Source organism: Mytilus californianus, unplaced genomic scaffold, assembly GCF_021869535.1.
Source record: "Mytilus californianus isolate M0D057914Y unplaced genomic scaffold, xbMytCali1.0.p SCAF_3, whole genome shotgun sequence".
NCBI lineage: Eukaryota > Metazoa > Mollusca > Bivalvia > Mytilida > Mytilidae > Mytilus > Mytilus californianus.
The window spans coordinates 46,666,666-46,687,949 of NW_026262679.1; the positions used below are offsets into that span (position 1 = coordinate 46,666,666).

Below are 21,284 nucleotides of genomic sequence, written 5' to 3' on the forward strand. Positions count from 1 at the left end.
TGTTAATTTCTGTGTCATTTGTACTCTTGTGGAGAGTTGTCTCATTGGCAATTATACCACATCTTCTTTTTTATATATACAAGGAGAGGTCGATAATACATCAATAAGATTGCAACCTTACAACGCCAAAAAATCTAAAGACATTTTATGTCAACATGCAGACAACAGAGAATGTGTCTTTACAATATATCAGAGACTATCAAATACCTGACATTAACACCAAATTTCAGCAAGTGACATAACAACTATAAAGATAAAAACAAACACAACTATTGACGAGTATTTGTATTTTACCGATTTTGTCTTATTCCCAATTGTGACATTTTGACTGAGTGAAAATTCACATGGCGTGTGATGAATGTATAGCAGGAAAAGCTTACCTTGTCGATCCACCCGGTCTCGCTCCTAATGGAGTTCACGCGATTCTCTCAGGTTTTGTTTTTTTATCTTGATTTGTCTCTTCTAAATCGAGTTGCGAGATTTGAACATCTGTAAACTTCTGTCGCCTTATGAAATGATATTGTCCATTTTGTCCTCAAATACGCTTCATATTTAGCGGAAAAGATTTATCACGAAAACAGATGTTTGTTATTCCTTTGGGGATTAACCAACGTTGACGTACATTAATAAGTCTGTTAATATTGGCTTAACGGTTTAATATTATATTCTGTCTTTGAGCATCAGGTCATACATTTGTAATCGAATCTGAACCGATTTCTCGTCGCACTTTCTACATGGTGACAGTTAGAACAATTGTTTATTTTGTACATCCTTTTTCAATTATCAAATTAACCGAACTTTCTGAGTTGCTCTTTGGCCTCAGTGTACTTAACATTTCATTATTTATGAGTAACCCTTTTTTCCAGTTTTTGAAAGTATATATGATTCCCTGAAATACGGAAATTTTCTCCAGTGCAAAGAAAATCTTCTCTAACGCCATTTTCGTACGTCACCATTTCGCAGAAAACATAAAAAGAAATCCTGGAAGTTCTATATGTCTATAGGATATATGCTCAAAGATATACTCGTTTTTCTTTTCTTCTCTATGTTCCTTCTTTTTCCTTTTACAGTTGACGAATGTTCAGAATTATAATACTATGTTTTATAAAAATAGAGAAGCAAATAAAAAAATCATGCATCATTCATTGTTTCACAAAGTTGCGTCTTTCATAGCTAACCTAAGATAGATTGAACACAACTTTTTGAAACTTGGATTTTTAATGCCATTCAGCTTCTTAGTTGATTTAGCCTTTCAACCTGTTTGATTCGAGAGCCACTGATGAGTCTTCTGTAGACGACACGCTCGTCTGGCTTATTGAATTAAACATCCGGTAACTTTGATGAGTTTTAACCCACCATTTTTTCTTAAAATGTCCTGTACCAAGTCAGGAATATGGCAGTTGTTATCAAATAATCCGTTTCTATGTATGGTGGCGTTTGTTTTGTAGCAGTTCAGTGTTTCTGTCGTTCCGTTGTTTCCCTCGGTTTTGGTTTGTGACCCTGATTTGTTTTCGCTTTTTCGACTTTTGACTATTGAACAGCGGTATACTATTGTTGCCTTTATTTAAAAACCACTGGGGCGCTGCCAATGCTTGTGGACGATTCATCCCAGATTGTACCACAAGTTCAGTAGTTAATACTTCTTATCACCAATACGGTAATGTCATTTTCTGGAAACTTCCTTCCATAAATCTTTTAAATCATTCGAAACACCAAGGTTTTTCCGCCCATGGTATAAATAACCAGAGCAAGATTTGGCACCACGTGCACATTTTAGAATTGTTGGTTTTCAATACTCTTTTCAACTTCGTAGTTGATTTGGCCTTCCAACCAACTGGTTGAATTCTGCGCCACTGATGAATTTGTATAGGCAAAACTCACGCCTATCGTAGCAAGTCTTGTATCGTTGCAACATTTTTATACGTAATCTTGAATATATTCCTGTACCGTTTTGATGTTTAGTGTACCAAACGTAACCACACAGTTACCAACTTTTACGCCTTATATCTTTCTTTTCATATATTGTTTAGTATTTGATTTTTCATGTGAATTTGTTTATTAACCCACGTTAGCGTTTTCCGTCTTTCTTTATTACAAAGTGTATCACTATACTTATTCACCAGAGTTTAACCACTTATGAATCGCCAGGGAACAGATCATTTTTTGATAGTATCATAATTTGCAAATAATTTTACGATTATAAAGTACACATGCTCTCTATGTATTTTTCATCAATAATACATATAAGCTGACAATTGTTCTTCACTTTATGTACTCACACAACTAAAGAGATGAGATCAAGCGATTTATTGATAAAAGATATTCGTACATACATGTACAATGAACCATGATCTAAATAAATAAAGTGTATTGCTAAGCAGCAAATTTCGTAATAAATAATGTAAATTGATAAGACATATTTCCCAGGTGCATTTGTTTCACTCCTAAGATCAAATCGTAATTGTATCAAATGTTATGTGAAACCTCAATTTATATCTGAACGTAAAACCTTGCTTTACCTTCAATGTGATTTTGGTTTTAATTTTGAATGTCCTTCTTATTCATTTTAATCAACCAGACAGATTTACAAATACTATTGAAACTGCAGTTTTAAGCATTCGTATTCATGAAATACGACGATTTCAAACCTCAAAGTCCAGAAATGCAGCATTAATATTCTGAATTGAAGTAATTATTGAAAAACATTTTAATTTCGCTAGTGTGAAATATATTTATTGGAATTTGATAAACTCCATTTATTGAAGTAAAAAGAGAAATACATTTTCCCACTTTACCCAAATTCAGATTTACTGGTAAGTTACAATGTAACGGTGTATGGTTGATAAACATGTATTACGAAACTGGTATCCTGATTAGGTTATGGAATGTAGGTTAGTAAGCAGTGTCAGTTCAAGAGCAATTCAGTTCCCAAAACAGCCAATTACTGACTAAGGAAGTGTTTTTAGTTTTAACACAGGTACATTATACGTGTTAGATGACAGTTGAAACTTGGCTATAATAATCCAAAAGTTGAAATTAACAAGCCGAGTTAAAATTTGGTGTGGCGTTTCATGATTTAATTTTATCTAACTTCGTAAAGTCTAAAACTAAGTACTAGAATTTCTGTCATAATGAAACAGACTCTTACTGTGTATCAGTCTAAAGCCACGGATTTCATTTGGTTTTGAAAATGTCAATCGAATTAGTTGTGAAATTGTCTTTTTGTATTTTTCGGGTATACTGAATTAAGGTGCAGTAAACTAACAAAATTGCGTGGTCGAGAGTTTTTCCTATCTAAAAATTGTATTTCCTTTTTTATATACAATTTGTTTGTGGTATGTGATAAAAAAAAATAGAAATCCACACACAGTAATGGCATATAAAGTATTTTTAAATAAAAAGCGTCTTCCTCTGTAACTTAGTTCACAATCAGACTTTTGTGCGGTTTTTCCTACATTAAAAAGGAAATCATTTAAGGAATTCTGTGTTTTGTTAGACATTTTACTATTCAATTAATTTCGTAGAATATTTTGCCGATTTCGTGATGCATAGGAAGTTCTGATAAAAAAAAGATTTTTCACATAAAGTACGTTGTCTTGCAAGAACTTTCAGCTTCGTATGATATCATTATCATAAGTTTGTGTTGTAAACTGGGAAAAACGATCGAAATGCTAATGACCCGACAATAAAAGATTCATATCTATTTGTCTTATTTCCATAAGCTGGAAAAACTGTATAAATATTTAGTGGCATTATCTGGTAAACTGAGATGTTGTTTATTGCTGCTGTACTATTATTATAGGGTATTCGACATATTTTCATGAAGACATCTAATTTGTTTATATCATTCAGTCGAATTTAAAATATTTATTGCTATGTTTAACACTGATGACTATTTTTTTACATTTATGTTGCTAATGTTGCAGGAATATATTATTTAATTCACTTCTTTGTTGTAGCATTAAAACATACGATAACCGTTGCAAAAAAGTCATGGAAAAACAGAATGAACACATCTAATCCTAATAATACATATCACAGATAACTACGTATTTTGGCATCTTTCTAAGAAAAAAATATTCAATCTCTATACATAAGTTGCCTGTGAATTAGTATCGTAGTTCGTATGCCCATTTCTATTGTTGGTGATCAATTTCAGTCGAGACAGATTCGGTTTTCCGAGTGGACAGCATTTACAAAATATTCGGACGAATGTATCTCGGAATTGTTTGCTCATACTGCAGTATAATACAAAATTAATGGCATTATTACACAGTGCTACAATATCTAGGACATCTCCGATTTGGTTATAAACGCTGTTTTGTAACTCTGGTATAAATATAATCAGTAAACTTAAAACGCCTTGAGGAAGCTCCGTAATCAAAAACAAAACAACAATTGCAAGCAGCATTCCAGTTGTTCGATTATGTTCATGGTGTCGATCGGATTCTTCTTTCTTGCCCTGGTTCATAAGCGCAAGTCGTTTTTTGTATGCTTTGTGCATAGCATAAATGAGAAGAAATGTTAAAATCGACAACATTACACATGGCACTAGCTTGATCATTATTGCCTGAATATAGAAATTAATTGTGTGTAAGGCATTTCCTTCTTTTACCATATGCACAGTCCAAACCTCCTCTGTTGCATTTCCCGTGAAACTGGCAGGAGTAGGAAGGGGTCCAATAAAATTCATCATATAATTTGGTATGCAGATTACAATAACAATTATGTACACAAGCGCAACCATTATTTTAGCTCGTTCTATTGAACACCACACCATTCCCCTGGTTGGAAACCATATATACAAAAACCGAAATGTTGCCAGAGATATTGTAAGCCATATTGCAATATTGTGACAAACTAAAGCAAAACTTGCATGGAATAATAGAAATCGGACAGAATGGATATTCCTTACTGCTAAATATGGCAGATTTGAATCTTTCAATATGTAAAATTCTATTGCAAACATTAGATAATCAGCCATCTTTAATGAATCTGTAACTGCCAGCCATGTAAGAATCAAGTTTGTCGACGTAATCATATTTTTTCTCGTAAGGACCACAATATTAGCAAGGTTCGCTACGATCCCAAAGACACAAACAAATGCGCTGACGTATCCATGCATAGCCGCATATTGAACTTTGAAAACTTCAAGAGAGGATGGTATCGATGTAGATGACGACTGAATAGGCGGTTCCGTAGATGACATTGATTCAATAAATATGTCTGTTAAGTTTGGAGGAACTCCTCCGAAATATGTATAAGTCTTTGACATATTGGTACCTTTGGAAGAAGCTATTTGACCATCGGATATACGTTATCTCTGAAATATAAAATAAACATTTATATCATTTATCTTTCATCAAAAGGTATGAATTGAATATTATTAAGTATTGGACATCGGAAATAAAACCATGACTGTCCTTAATGAAGAACTGCTGTCTAACTTACATCTCACCAATGTCCATTATCCTTTATAAAACAGACAGATATTTACTCTCTGGTTCTATTCACTGATGCAGAATAAAAATTTTAGTCAGCATTAAGTTTCTAAATGCTATACACTTTACAATAATCATCATTTAATTAGTGACTCTGAGGGCCTTCTGAAATTTATGGACCGGGTTATCATGATAACATCTCCTTAGGCAAAGCTGATCTTAGATAGGTTTGACTATTATTGTTAAGTCCTTTTTGGTCATATAGCTCTTCACCTGTTTCGGGTCTAATACATCCTTGGCTTTCATTGTTATTTGGCTTTGAGCGTTCCTGATGAAAGTATATCCAGAAAAGCGCTTCGGATACATACAATTTATAGAGTTATTTTTATCCTAAATTGTTGGGAGATCACCGAACGTTCAATTAATTGTCATTTTACTTAATTGCAACTACAAACTGAACTATTTTAACAGTGTACTTACAAAACAGCATGGTTTCAAATTTATCATATTTATGTTTAATTTCATTCAAACAGGTGGTACAGTACAGTACATTTTGAAATACTCAAATGATATTGCTTCATTCTAGATGACATGATAAGTTGAATAATTGTTTATTATTTCTATTTGGGAGGGGGGTCATTTTAAGAATTTGTTTGATCTAGAAAACATTTAGAATTTTTTTTCCAAAACGTATTCTTTTACAATTCTATATGTCACAATATAACCTTTGAATCGCTGTCATGATTCAATGTACGATATATGGACCTGCTGATGTTCATAAGCTAAATATGATGAATTCAGTACTAAGTATTATATTTTTGTACATTCATAAAGATAAATAAAATCTTCTGTAGTATATTATATTTCCTCATGCTTTATCTAAATTGAAAGTTTTGAGCTTATAATGTGTGTAAATATACTAGAATGTAGGTTGCAACTTAAACTGTGGCAAAGTTGATCATAGACGTTTATGTTCGTTTGGAGTTCATGTGCTCCCCTCTAGTCTTTAAATTATGGTTGTGTATATTCAAAATAGAATTTACGGATGTCGAACATCGCTAAATTACTGTTGCCTCATATTTCTTATCTACTCACTGTACAATATAGTCATCGATCCGCTATCATGATCGAATTTATGATATATGAACAGGTTTATTTTCATTGGATAAATAGGTGTAATATAAGTCCTAAGTATTTTTTTTTAATTCATAAATATTTTTATATTGTATGTTCTTACTAATTTGTTTCGTTCAAAAAGAGTCACATTACAACCATATTTTCCAAAGGGAGACCGAAAACGAGATGTTGTACAGTTATTTTGAATGAATAGCTACTCTATTTATGGCTTGAGATTAATCATATAACAATTGTAACCTGTGTATGAGGTCGATACGAGGATATATCGACAAAAAGAAGTATATAGACCTCGGACTTCGTACTAAGTCGATATACTTCATTTAGGTCGATATACTCCATTTAGGTCGATATATCCTCGTATCGACCTTATACAAAGGCTATAATTGTATAATATAGATAAAAACTTCTGTAATATATATTATATCTAAACTGTAAGGTTCAAACTAATAATTTGTGTAAAAAAGAGACAGAAGACATCAAAGGGACAATCAAAAATCAGAAGTCGGAACAAAAAATAGCAATATCATTACAGAAAACGAAAAACAAGGAAAAGACCAACAACAGTCCACAAAAATCTACATAGAAACTAATTAAAAGACTAAGCAACAGGAACCCTTACAAAACCCGGGAGTGATCTAAGAACTGTTCCCTTAGGGTACGAAGATTCTACAACACATGTGACTGACATCGTGTCATTTACAAATTCGGTGAAAGATAGTATTCGTTGATATCACAATCGAGGAAAAGGACGGGATTGTGGGTACCACAATTCAAATATTTCCGTGGTCATTTGTTACACATGTATTCCATAACGGTCAATGAAACCATGATGATGTTCGTACGGCCTCTAAAGGAAGACTTGACAACTTTGTGTAAATGTTCAAACGTAAAGTTGCAACTTCATCTGGCAAAAAGGTGGTCTTTGACGTTTTTTTTTTTTAATTGAGTACCAGTAATTTCTTCAGGGGTTTTTATCTTCGTTTTGTTTATTCAGAATTGATTTATTAGCATATTAGATCATCGGTCAACTTTCTTTGCCTCTTTATTTTATCTATGTATGTTCATTTTGTTGTTGATGCTCCAAAAAGTCAAATGTTTGGTCTCGACGTAGACCTGCTGACAGATTTTCAAGAAACACGTATCATAGATATAAGAAGATGTGGTATGAGTGCCAATGAGACAACTCTCCATCCAAGTCAAAATTTATAAAAGTAAACCATTATAGGTCACAGTACGGTCTTCAACACGGAGCCTTGGCTCACACCGAACAGTAAGCTATAAAGGGCCCCAAAAAATTACTAGTGTAAAAGCATTCAAACGGGAAAACCAACGGTCTAATCTATATAAAAAACGAGAAACGAGAAACACTTATGAACCACATCAACAAACGACAACTACTGAACATCAGATTCCTGACTTAGGACAGGTGCAAAAAAATGCAGCGGGTTTAAACGTTTTAATGGTACCAAACCTTCACCCTTTTTCTGAAACAATAGTGTAACATCACAACATAGAAAGACACACTATAAAATATCAACTGAAATAGCTTAACTCAATCAACGGACATATTAACACCATTGAACATACACTGAACAAATAAATTTGACCTATGACACAATGTAAATACAAAATAAATAAACTAAGGGAAGAATAATAAAAGTAACATGTTATATCGGTAAGAAATGTTAAACAATTAAAGAAAAACAATATGCTCGAACAAAAATACCATCCATTTGCAATAACTTTAAACACAGGTAAATGAAAATAATTTTGTTGTTAGGTATACCTGTACAGTACCAATAGAGAAAGGAAATATTTTTACAAAATAAATAATTTTGAATACAAAATAAATAAACTAAGGGAAGAATAATAAAAGTAACATGTTATATCGGTAAGAAATGTTAAACAATTAAAGAAAAACAATATGCTCGAACAAAAATACCATCCATTTGCAATAACTTTAAACACAGGTAAATGAAAATAATTTTGTTGTTAGGTATACGTGTACAGTACCAATAGAGAAAGGAAATATTATTACAAAATAAATAATTTTGATGTTCATAGTACGAAGTGAAAATTTATAGTTATACCAAACACTTATCAAAGCTGGTATATAGACCAGATATAACCCTGAATAACATTAAATAACAAAAAAGCAATACAATTAGTATCAACAGGTCAAATAAACAAGAAAGTACGATTTGAGAGTACTCGCAGTAACTGACAGCTAGTTAAAAGCCAAAACAATTAATAATAAAAAATCATGCATCAGAGACTAAAATCAACTAAAACACATCCCAGGGATTTAGTATTTTAACGTCATGGACAGTCAAAGAAGACATGACTAGTGCAATGCCAAAAATAAATGTATCGACAGACAGTAGGATAGTTAGGAGTTTAACCTCTTTATAGATCTAAACGAACGGGGGTGTATCTTTATACATCCCACTTGAAAAAAATACAAATTTAGTTATGTTTTAATTTGCTGATGACAAAATCGATATTAGTGCCAATGTAAACTATATTCAAAGATCTAATTACAACATTGGTAAGATAACCTTTACTAATAAGCGTGTTTAAAGGTTCGATGAGTTTACACGGATCACATAGTGATTTCCGCGCTTTAAGTACAATATTACCGTAAATTTAGGATGTGAAATACCGTTTTTAATCAGTTTTCTACAAGTACAGCCAAATTTACTAATCAAATCTTTGTATCTATGAAAGAACTTAGCAAAAGTTTTACGTAATTTATGGTAACGAAATCCTTGATTTAATAATTTACCAGTGATGCATTGATTACGTTCGTTAAAATCTATGACATCACTACACACAAGGGCATAACGAACGAGTTGGGATATATATACACCGTATGATAGAGCCAAAGGAACATCGCCGTCTAAAAAAGGAAAATTAACAATAGGGAATGAAAAATCGTCTCTTTTGTCGTAAATTTTCATATGGAGTTTTCCTTTAGAGATTGAAATGTCCAAATCCAGAAAAGGACAACTACTGCTGTTTATGTTAGATTTAGTTAAAGTAAGTTCTATTGGGTAAATTTCGGTAGTATATTTAGAGAACTCTGGATTATTTAACGAAAAAATATCATCTAGATAACGGAAGGTATTGTTGAATGTATCAACCAAATGTAACAATGACGTGTCTTTACTGAGTTTGGTCATAAACTGAGTTTCATAGCAATACAGGAATAAATCTGCTATTAAAGGGGCGCATTTAGTGCCCATAGGAATACCTACTACCTGTCGATACATTCTATCGCCGAAACGTACATATATGTTGTCCAGGAGAAAATTTAAAGCTTCAATCATATCTTCACATTTCCAGTAAGTGTATCTAGCATACTTTCCTTTTTCGTTACAGAAAAAGGCTTTAAACGAGTTACAGCAAATAAATTTGTAATGAGATTTTTCAAAAGACCATTTAATTAAATATGAAAACTTTTTCTTGATAAGATTGTGTGGAAGTGTAGTATAGAGAGTAGAAAAATCATAACTGTCAACAGAATTAAAAGGACCATCAAAAGCATGTATTTTATCTAAAACCTCTAAAGAATTTTTAACACTCCAAAAATAATTAATACCATTATTTTCATAAGCTTTATTACAAAAGTTAATAACAAGTTCTTTGATAGTAGTAAGGGAGGTAGTTAGAAGCACTGATAGATTAGTAATAGAACACTTACTAGATGCGGAGATGAAACGGAATTTAAATGGTTTTTTGTGCAATTTAGGTAACCAGTACATAGTAGGGACTTTCAAATGTTCGGAAGAGGCCTTAAGCTGGGTAGTGGCAGTGATATGCTTGTTTACAATTTGACTCTCTGTGGAGCGTACGGACCTGAATGTAGATGAATTTGTAATTTCGTTTTGGAGAACTTCCGTGTAGTATATGCGTCACACCACCACTACATTATTTGCTGCTTTGTCTGCCGGTACGAACACAAACCGCTTTGCGAGTACTTGGAGTTTGTTTTTTATTCTGGAAATGGGAATATCATGGACCCTATTACTAATTTCAGAATTGTTTTCAAAATGAGATATACGAATATTAACAGTATTCATAATTTTATTTAAATAACTGTCTAGAGATTTTTTATCAGATTTTTCACGTTTACACCAATTTTTACAGTAGACAGACAGAGCGTCTTTAATGATCTGACGACACTGTTTCCAATCTATTTTAGATGGAGGACGATATTTCGGTCCTTTCTTAAGAAAAGTTATGACCTCACGGTCTTCGACGATGTAGAGGTCTCCTGTAAGGACATGACCATAGGGAACATATCTAAAACTAGATGTTTCACAATCTCAAGTGGAAGGAATATTATTTTCTATATTGACGTCTGATGTAACTGACGTATAATTAAAAATCAAACTTCTGCTGGGTTTTTTTATAAGAATACGAAATAATAGGTGGTTCTATATTATCAAAATATGGAGGTATTTGGCTTTGGATGGTAGAGTCATTGAATATACTAGATAAGTTAATAAAATCAATACCTCTATTTATATATTTTAATTTAAGAAAATGCCGTTTATGATTTTCAGGTTTATCGATACTAGGAAATAGCCTATGATGACAAAAGGCTGTAATAATACGGGTGTATTCATACATTGGGCTAAAAAAAGAAATTGTATCATACTTGATGTCTGCCATTACTTTTTATTATAGATAACAGATCAGCAAGTGTATAATTTATACGATGTTTAATACGTTGATTACGGTTTTTGCGTTTGCCATGAGACCTTTTATTTCTATGTCGTTTATCGACAATATTAATGACATCGATTGAAGTTTTAGTTATGTTCCCCTTTCCTAATATTTTGTCATTAAGACCGAGAGGATAAGCTGTTTGAAGTCTTTTTATCCAAAATAATTCGCGAACTTCACGTGATTTTTCAAATTGCTTGTGTGATTCTCCTGGTTGTTTCTGAACGGTTTCAAGTGGTTGGAATTTAATAAATTTTAGATTGTGATTATGCTTATCTAAATGTTGATATATCAAACTTTTGAATTTTTTAGGTCTACGAAAGCGGTAAAGGTGTTCTTGATTTCTTTTGTAATACGCTCATATATACACACTAAAATCTCTACCATACGTTTGGGTTTTTTTTATTAAATGTAAAGTTTTAACGTAGTTAACTGGAAGATTTCATAGCCTTAGAAAAATTCTTAAATTATAACATCATATTTAACTTCGTAAGTGAAACCTAGACGTTGAAGAGGTTTAATTCAGTTTGGATTACATTACGGTTTGAGGGTTTTTTTCTTATCATTATCGTAATGGTACAAAGATCGTTAAACGGAAAACGTAGATTCCCTCTAAATCATCTGTCTGACTTTAACCAATTACAGACCATGCTTTTTCTCTTAAATCATGTTTAGGAAAAAAAAACGAAATGAAATCCCATAAAATACACGCAGAGTAATAACTTGGAAATAGGGGGAAATAATTTCATACGAAACTGATACCGAATAATTTTAATGGGGGTAATTTTAGCTATGCCTCCAGCCATGATATATAATACAATTTTGTGACTTAATTTCCTGTAGGCGGTTAGTTTAGGAAGTTGTGTAAGGAAGACATTTTCATATATAATTTGATCATTATTACATTGTTGTTGTCTAAAATTGTACGTTCCTTTGTTTAAAACGTCAACTTGACTTGGTAGAAGAATACCTTTTAAAATTGTAAGTAAACAGAAAAAGCTGTTTTGTGAAAATATGAGGAAATATTTTGTACGTTTCCAGATAAAAATTGCCAGAATTGCTTTGAGTGGGATCCCGTCTATGGCATGACAAAAACATTTATTTGAAACGCATTTAACCAAAACAGTATTATTGTATTCAGCAAGTGAGAAAGGGATAGGCTGTCTTTGTTGTTTAAAACAGCGCAGACGTAATTAGTTTTCATTTATCCAATATCAAGTCTATATCTTCCTCTATGACTATGTTATTGAAAGTGATATTGTTACTTGCATTTTGGCATTTCTCTTGTTAATTTTGAAAGTGGTATTTTTTAGATATATTAAAAGTTTCTTTGGTACTTTGAATGTAGTGTTTACTCCTGGCTTTTGAATGTCCTGAAAGTAGTTGCTTATTTCATGTTATCTTGTAGTTGTAAATTTCTAGTTTATAGGAAAAAAACAATATATAGGGTACCACATTTTTTTTGTAATTCAGTAGATAGCAACCCAACATTGGGGAAAATTAAGGAAACATCTAAGTTGTTTATTTCAATGTTGTCTCTACTATAGTATTGTATGTTCATTCGCTTGGTTGTATTTTTTCTATTCAGTTTTGTGGATAAATAGGGTTCTGTTTATTAGATTTACTGGTTTTGTCTATCCATCTGAATTTCATTGCTTTGTTTTCTTTTTCTGTCTTTTAATTTTGTCTTGACTTTTGAATGATCAACATTCGTCAATTACTTTCTGAGTAACGATTTTGCCTCGACATATAATGGATTTTTTTATATTCCCCTGTTTCTTGTCTGTTCTTAGTTTTTGTACTTTGTGTAATCTAAATTTTGGTTTTATCTGATCTTTTGCACATACTGTAAAGTTCTATGTTAAGTGTACAGATTTTATCTTCTTTCCTTAAAACGAATTGTGTTTGAATATTCCTAGGTGTACTCTATTTGTCTTATGAATAAATGAAAATGTGGGAATCATGTCACATTTACGTTTAAATAGATGTTAATTGTACAATTCTTCATTTTTATATTTTGATGCATGCACTTTGTCAGTCTAGTCTTCTGGTCTTCCGTGTATACTGCATTTCGTCTAATTTAATAACGTACTTACAATGTAGCACTTATATTGTGACTGGTCTAAGGTCTGGAATAGAACATTTCATTAAAGATTTGATTAATTTGTACTTGTGTTTTTTTCTTTCTAAGTGACGCACTGGGTTTGTAACTAATTTTTTTTTCACCTGCATCATTTTTTTAATGTTGTTTTGATTGAAAGAAAAATAATCACTTTTGCCTGTTCTGTCATTTTTTTAGTCCGAGAATTGTAGCTTTAGCATCAAGATGAATTAATGCCAAAGAACCTTTATCGGTTTTGGAAATATGTCAAAAGATTTAATTAAGGCTAAAACACCTTCTAACGAGTGTGAAAGTGTTCTTATGTTTTTATTTTAAATAATTATATTATTAAGATAAAACCAACATGAAATAGTTGTATTAGTTTCAGTATTTGTAAAATGTAAGACAGTTATAATAATAAATGTTTATATCTGCAATAGACTAAATTAACTCCCCCTCATTACTAGGAACAACTAAGTATTATCCGACTTCTGGCTTTATAATACTGAGATGATCCCAGTATTCACTTCAGACTTTGTATAATACGCCACGCGGCTAGATACATTTTCACTGGAAAAGCAATGCAAATATTTCAATTGATATTAGACTTGAAAATGACAAAATTATCTAATATTATGGATGTAATTTGTAGACACAAGTGTTTTGACAGGTCTATATTGAAGTGTTTTGTATTAACTTCGTGTTATATTTTACATTATTGTATTTAGATTGCACTTCATAGGACATTAACTTTTGTCTCAAGACTCTGTTTGAGTGACTATAAAGGAAGAGGTTAAAGAAGGAAACAGACGTTTCACAGATTGAACAAATAATCACTCGATCATTTTAAATTACTACTTGAAATTAAATTTCTTTTCGAAGACTATTTCAGCAAATTAAAAAATAAGTATACATTCCGGAAATGAACGTAAAAGCAATGAGAAAACAAAAACAAAGCAGAAATATTAGGTTTGTTTTACTTTAATGGGCAGTATTTTTCCATTTTTTATTTGTATTTATTTGAAGATCTATTTTGATAGGATGATTACATTAAGAATATAAATTCCTTTCATGATTCCATCAGATCTGCGTTTCCTCTTATTGACAGGTTCCATTCTATTATGCATAAAGGTCAGCTAATGAGAGTCAATATAATCCCTTTAATTTTTACGGTTAAACAAAACTTAGAAAATAATCTTCCAAGCACCTTACTTAAGTCCATGTTCCAAATTAAGGCAAAAACCAATTGAGCAAGGATTACATCCATCAAGAATGATTAATGTCTATACTAATCATTGTTTTCCTTTCTTACGATCGACCAGGTCAAAGGAAATTAAACTGCGTATGAATCTGCATGTAACCTCTATTACAATAAATTACCGCTGGCCTAACATGGCGGAATACGGAGATTTTGTTATTCTAAGTTCAAGTCAATGGGGTTTAGATTCGTTAAGTACACGAAAATCATTACGCAGTCATATAGTATAACAAAACATGAAGCAAAGAGAAATAACAAACTTCAGTATTCGTTCGATTTTCTAAGAGATTTGTTTTCATTGAAAGAGGAGATCAATTTAATCATGCTATAATCATGCAAGCTTAATAAAAGTGAAATATCCTCAAAAAAGAAAAGTACTAAAAATCTATGACCGTTCATTGTCGGTCATAATGCTCAAGATAACCAAGAACTTGGTCTATTTAGATAAAATTTGTTTAGTTGTTTCCACCCATCTGAAAAAATATGAAATCCAAATATACGTCCAGACACCAATCCAGAAAATCTAAAAAGGATGTTGTTGAGAGTCTGACCTGCAAAAGTTCCAGGCAATACTTTTCGTCGATTTTTAGACGATAAAAAATCATATGGGGATTCCAAACCTTAAACCTCTACTCTCTGGATCAACAAAAGACTTCTCTTACCTTGAACAGTGGTGTAACAACGCAGTATAAATGAAAATTGTAAAATGAAATGGCTGAACTCAGCAGATCGTGACTAAGTACCCCCCTCCCCCCAAAAAAAAATTAATTAAATTTCAGCTAATGAATAACAAACTCATCATAGATACAAGGATTGAATGACATTTTGTACGCCAGAAGCACGATTCGTTTAAAAAAACACTCATCAGTGACGCTCGAATCAAAAAAGTTAAAAAGGCCATACAAAGTACAAAGTTGAAGAGCATTGATTACCCAAAATTCCTAAAGTTTTGCCCAATACAGCTACGGTAATGAATTCCTGGGGTAGAAAAGCCTTAGTATTTCGAAAAATTCAAAGTTTTGTAAACAGTTAATTATTATAATAATTATGACCATATCGAGCAAAAACATAAAAACGGGAATTTGAGAAATAATCCAACTAAAATAATTCTTTTTCGAATCTTTTATTGCAAACGCCTCAACATAAAACTTAGAGGCCGTGAGGTAACATGTAGTTGTTCATACCTATGTACATCAGTCTTAATGGAGAGTTGTCTCCCTGGAAATCGTACCATATCTTGTTTTTGCATTAACGATTGCCACCATCTGATGTTTGTAATTTTTATTTATTGACTCTTCATGAAACTACAACGAAAACTTAACATGTATCATTCCCATCGTCATATAATTTAATCAAACTGAATCAGTTTTGGCAAAAACTCAAATAGTTCATTTCAAATTGAAACCAAAGCACTGGATCATATCTAACTAATCTTGGCTAAAACTAATCTTGTTTAATTTTTAAATCAAATTCCAGGTTCCTAATAAACCAAATTAAAGAAAAATGGAGTAAAAAATGCGAGCATTCATTAATTTCTTTCTATACATGAAGAACAAAATCCTCACATGTGGTCCCCTCATTTGAGAAAAATAAGAAGACCTCGGCTGATTGCCTGCTGTTATGAATATTCCCAGAAAAAAGTTTGACAAATCTTATTACTATATTGATTAGATTAGGTTTTTTCTTAAAATAATTTTAATTTGGTTTCCCTTCAAATTTAGATTTAATGATCCAAACAGAATCTAACTACAGCAGTCATTATCAAACTTAATCGTTTACATAAATTTGATGCTTGCATGCTTCGAGTGTCGGTAAACTTGATATTATCGCTGTTTGTCCATCTAAAACGCGGAATGAAGGATAAAAACTATTTTTGTCCGGAGTGAGAATAATTTGACTGAGTATGGTTACATGTTTTCCTGTGAACTATAACCTTGTTAGCGAGCAATAAAATTCTGACTAGGTTGGTGTGAGACAACATGGAGTATGAGACATGAATAATTGCCGTTTGATGTTAGCAGTCATAAATAATTCACAAAGTCAATAAATTCATCATAGATACTAGGACCAGAATTTTTGTACGCCATATACGAGTTTCGTCGACAAAAGACTCATCAGTGACGCGCGAATGAAAAAAAAGGTTAAAAAGGCCAGATAAAGTACAATGTTTCCTGTCATAACTATAAACATATGTGTTGGCGTGATTTGCCAATACAAGTTTTGTCGATACTGTAGTCGTACAAATGTTGTTGACAATCTTATTAAAGAGAATAAAAATAATACAATAAAACAGAATGTTACCACCTATCTTCTCTGTAAACTCCTTCAATTAAATTTAATGGGCTAATTAAAAAACGACATTAATTTCCTGTTTCCTTTAAGTACGAAGATTGAATGATTGTTATTTTTGACAGTTATCAGATGGAAAGCAGCATAGCACTGATATAAATCAATAATTTTTATCTTAAATATGCCATATTATAGCATGCATGGCTGACACAAATCAGAGAATCAGTCACTTGTCAACTGGTTTAAGGTCAATTGATTTCTGTATCCAGCGTGATGTCAATTTCCAACAAACTGTGCGTTTGGATTATCAAGTTAAGTAACCGGTATCATAATTCTCGTTGACCATGGAAATAGAGGTTTTATGCGTTTAGAATACGATTAGAGAGTTAGATAGGGTAAACAATATATATACTGACATTCAAAAAAGAAAGACAAATGACTTAACAAAAATGAAAAATGTCTATGGTGAAATATATCAGATCGTAAAATACACATGTTACAATCTATTTCTAGGTTATTTGAAGTTGTCATTTGAATAGACATAAAACGAAAAAAAATCTTACTTTAAAACTAATTCCAGAAAAAAAATATGCGTAATTATGTCAGTAATTGCACTGACGAATTTACTATTCACTGACACTTTACATACATGTCATCGATGTTGAAATTAAAAGGAAGTATGAATGTGCCAACATCCTTGCCTCACTCCTGTCTTTATTTAACTAGAAAAGTTTAAACTCTAAATCGCGCATTATCCAAATGACTTTCTTCTACATTTATATGTTACAGTACTTGGCATGACAATGAGGGTTTTTACTTCTAGAAAGGAAATGAAAACTCGACATGATATTAGAATGAATGTTCAAATGGTGTGCATATATTTGCTGTTGCATAAAGACGTTTAGCTAGATATAGATCAATATCACGGAAATGACAATAATTGAAGAAACAAATCAAAGCAGAACGTGACAAAATATAGAATTTTATGCATTCGTTGTGTGCATTTCTTGATTAACCTTTATCAGAAACGCAGTTTGCAGTACCTAAAGATGGGAAGGCCAAAATATATAAATACAGTAAAGCTAAGAAAAGCCCCAAATCAACTAGAATGACTTTGTATGCCTTTATTGACTTACCAACCTTATTTATGTACAATTTACTATTTATCAGTTAATAGTATAGTAATCAGGGATGGATAATGCCGAATCATTGATTATTGTACTGCTGTTTTGTTTCTTTGTATGTATATATTGTTTTTCTTTTCAGTTTCCTGATATTCTAACAGAATTTCAGTCTTGAAAGTTACACGGTTTTTTAAATATTTACGGTATGAATTTTCTTTTTGAAATTTCACATTTTTCTTATTTTTTCTTTTTATGACAATCAACGACTTTGCACTCATTTTACTTTTTGTAAATATCATATTTACAATTTTTGGTGGATAATGTCTTTTTTCATATATTTAATCTTTATTTTTCAATATCTGTGTTTTGTTATAAACACTGACATCTATAACGTGACGCAATAAGTCATTGCTTGCCTTCAGACTTATGTGTTTACCGGCAAGAATTGGTAAGTAATCTGATTCTCAGTAACTTGTTTTGAACTTTTTCAATTTACATCATACAAATTGATTAAAACCCTTATAAGAACAAGATTGACGATAACAAACACATGCTGTTATTTCCGTGCGATCAACACGTGTTTCTGGATTATCTATCATCAGGTAAGTTTGAGACTACAAGTTTTAGAAAACCTAGAATGAGCCTCCTCATGGGGTTTTTGATTATGTGATTACTTGGCCGTCTTTATAGTGATTATTTGATTACCAGACCAAATATTTGATGAATATTTGATTATTTGATAATCTAGGACTGTATTTTTGATTATTTGATTATCTTGTTTAACAAAATAATTAATGATTATGTGATTAAATTGGCCAAAAAATTGTGATTATGTGATTACTTGGACACCCCCATGAGGGGCCTCTAGAATGTAAAACGTTTTGGAGGGTTAAAAGCCAATAGGCCTGCAAAACAGTCAAAAGTGGCTATGAATAAAATTGCCCGAGTGAGTTGCAACCTTTGTTTTATAATAATAACACGATTTTATAAACCGGAAATTAACAGACGAAATATAATTATCATTTAAATTTTCCACTGACAAATGAAGGCTTCATTTCTCACTGGAATGGTGATACATGATTAATGATAGAAAATGTATGTTCACACGAGCAATCGATAGACAAAATAAATCTATCTTGTTTACCTTGCAAGTTGATTAATTCAGTCAATCTCAAACTTCCTCTTTAAATAATTGACAACGTTCGTGTAAAGATTTATTACAACGACGGCAAAAAGGGAGAGAAACGTGTAAGTGAACAGAGGCAAATTTAAGTTCATAATATTCAAAATATTAAACTTTTTTTGGATAAACATCGAATAAGCAATTCTATTCTAGTGCAAAAACAAAGGAAAACATCTTGACATTATGTTAGACAGCAGTTGATGTCGTTCTAAGATAAAGAATATCATCTTCAGATTTTTTCCTAGTAATGAAAAATTAAATTTGAACTTTAGAAAATGTCAGTTATCAGAACACATCGATATAACAAAATTGTAGAGCTATTTCCTTGTCTTGAGAAATCATCAGTCTGGAATCACTTTTATAGTGATGAACAAATTAAAGTGAAATCATTACCAAAAATCTAGGCAATCAATCAACTCATACGAACCAGGAATTGCAACACTGAGTGGTAAATAATAAATATAAATGTGTTTTCAAACAGCATTAAGTCTTATGCACTTCAAAGTAAAGCATCTCATCAAAGCTATAATCGTAAAAGATTAAAATAAAATATTTTGCAAATGAAGTTTCTTCCACGTGAATTTATTACTAAAACTGCCAGTTTAAATGCTACCTTTTCTGACAAATTTGATCAATTTACTATTTCTTTCAGAACAAAATGTGTTATCTTGGATAATCTAGTTAGTAATGCGTAGAATAAGCAATAAGGGGCTACGCGTATCAGAAAGTATTGATAATACAGCATTTGTGTTCATTTTACTGTAAAATATAAAACAAATTAAATCAAGGAGCATAAAACCAGTTGAAAGCTTAAAAGCTTTTTATTGACAGTCGTGTTTGTATGATTATATATTCAAATCATATTTGTACTCTGCTGCATTAAAAACAATTGGGAATATCAAATTATCAAAACTACTTACTATTGTCATTAAAAAATCCAAAATTTAAAGATGTAAATGACTACATTTTGTATATCTTTCTTTGAAAACAGTATGATATGATTGGTCAAGATTTTTCACATGGTTTTGAAATGATGTTTTATATCTCAATGAAATAACTCAACGTGTCTCGTTGACGATATCATATTAGGTAGACAATTCGACTCAAAAATAGAAAATAACAAACAGTTTGCTATAATTTGGTTTCGGTATTCGGATTTACACTCCAATAAAAATGCAGACATTAAAAGATATATTCAAAGCGATCAAGGTTAATAAATTTCCCAAAATATTGATTTTATACATGTAGCGTATAACATTATTGAGGTTAGTGTGCCGTTAGAAAATCATTAGTACAGGTCCGTATAAAACCATATGGAACCCGATGAACCCCAAAGGGAGTAAAACATGGTGCTTCGTAAGGATGCACATCTTCTTCTTTGAATGCATAATCCGTCATACGAGTTCAAAGTCATAACTATACAGAAACAAATGTCAAGGTCATGAACATGACAGAACCGGTTTTTAATGTCAGATGGACAATAGTATACACCAGAGATCTATGTCAGATATAAAAATAAGAAGATGTGGTATGATTTCCAATGAGACTCTCCATCAAAGACCAAATGACATAGAAGTTTACAAATATAGGTCACCGTACGGCCTTCAACAATGAGCAAAAAACAAATCGCAAAGAGTTCATATGTCTCATATAAAAGAGGCGAAAAATACCTAAGGAATATGCAAACTCATAAGTGTAAAACAAACTGACAATGAACTGATTTTGTGTCATGGATGGATACCCCATATCCTTTGTTTTTATATGACAATGTCATGGCAAAAACAACGAAAAAACAACCAAAAGACAAACAACTGTACACAAACCACAACATAGAAATCTAATGACTGAGCAACACAAACCCCATCAAAAACTGGGGAAATTGAGACAAGATTTTGTGAAGGCTATCTTAGAACAAAAAACACAAGTTCTTGCTTAAATAAGGATTGTTAAATTGTGAAGTGATAATTCATATCATCCTCCTGTAGTTTTTTAGCTTTCTGTAGTTGTTTTTAAGCTAAGA

At 31.7% G+C, this 21,284-nt stretch overlaps 1 protein-coding gene across 1 annotated transcript in view; it reads right to left on the reverse strand.

Annotated features, from left to right (window-relative positions):
• Positions 1-2,307: 2,307 nt before the first annotated feature.
• The window catches only part of LOC127734709 (G-protein coupled receptor dmsr-1-like), a 28,570-nt gene continuing 9,593 nt past the window's right edge, over positions 2,308-21,284 (reverse strand). The window contains exon 2 of the mRNA XM_052244719.1: positions 2,308-5,323. Within this exon, the coding sequence (XP_052100679.1) occupies positions 4,088-5,275 (1,188 nt within the window). The 5' untranslated portion in view covers positions 5,276-5,323 and the 3' untranslated portion in view covers positions 2,308-4,087. The remainder of the gene's footprint in view (positions 5,324-21,284) is intronic.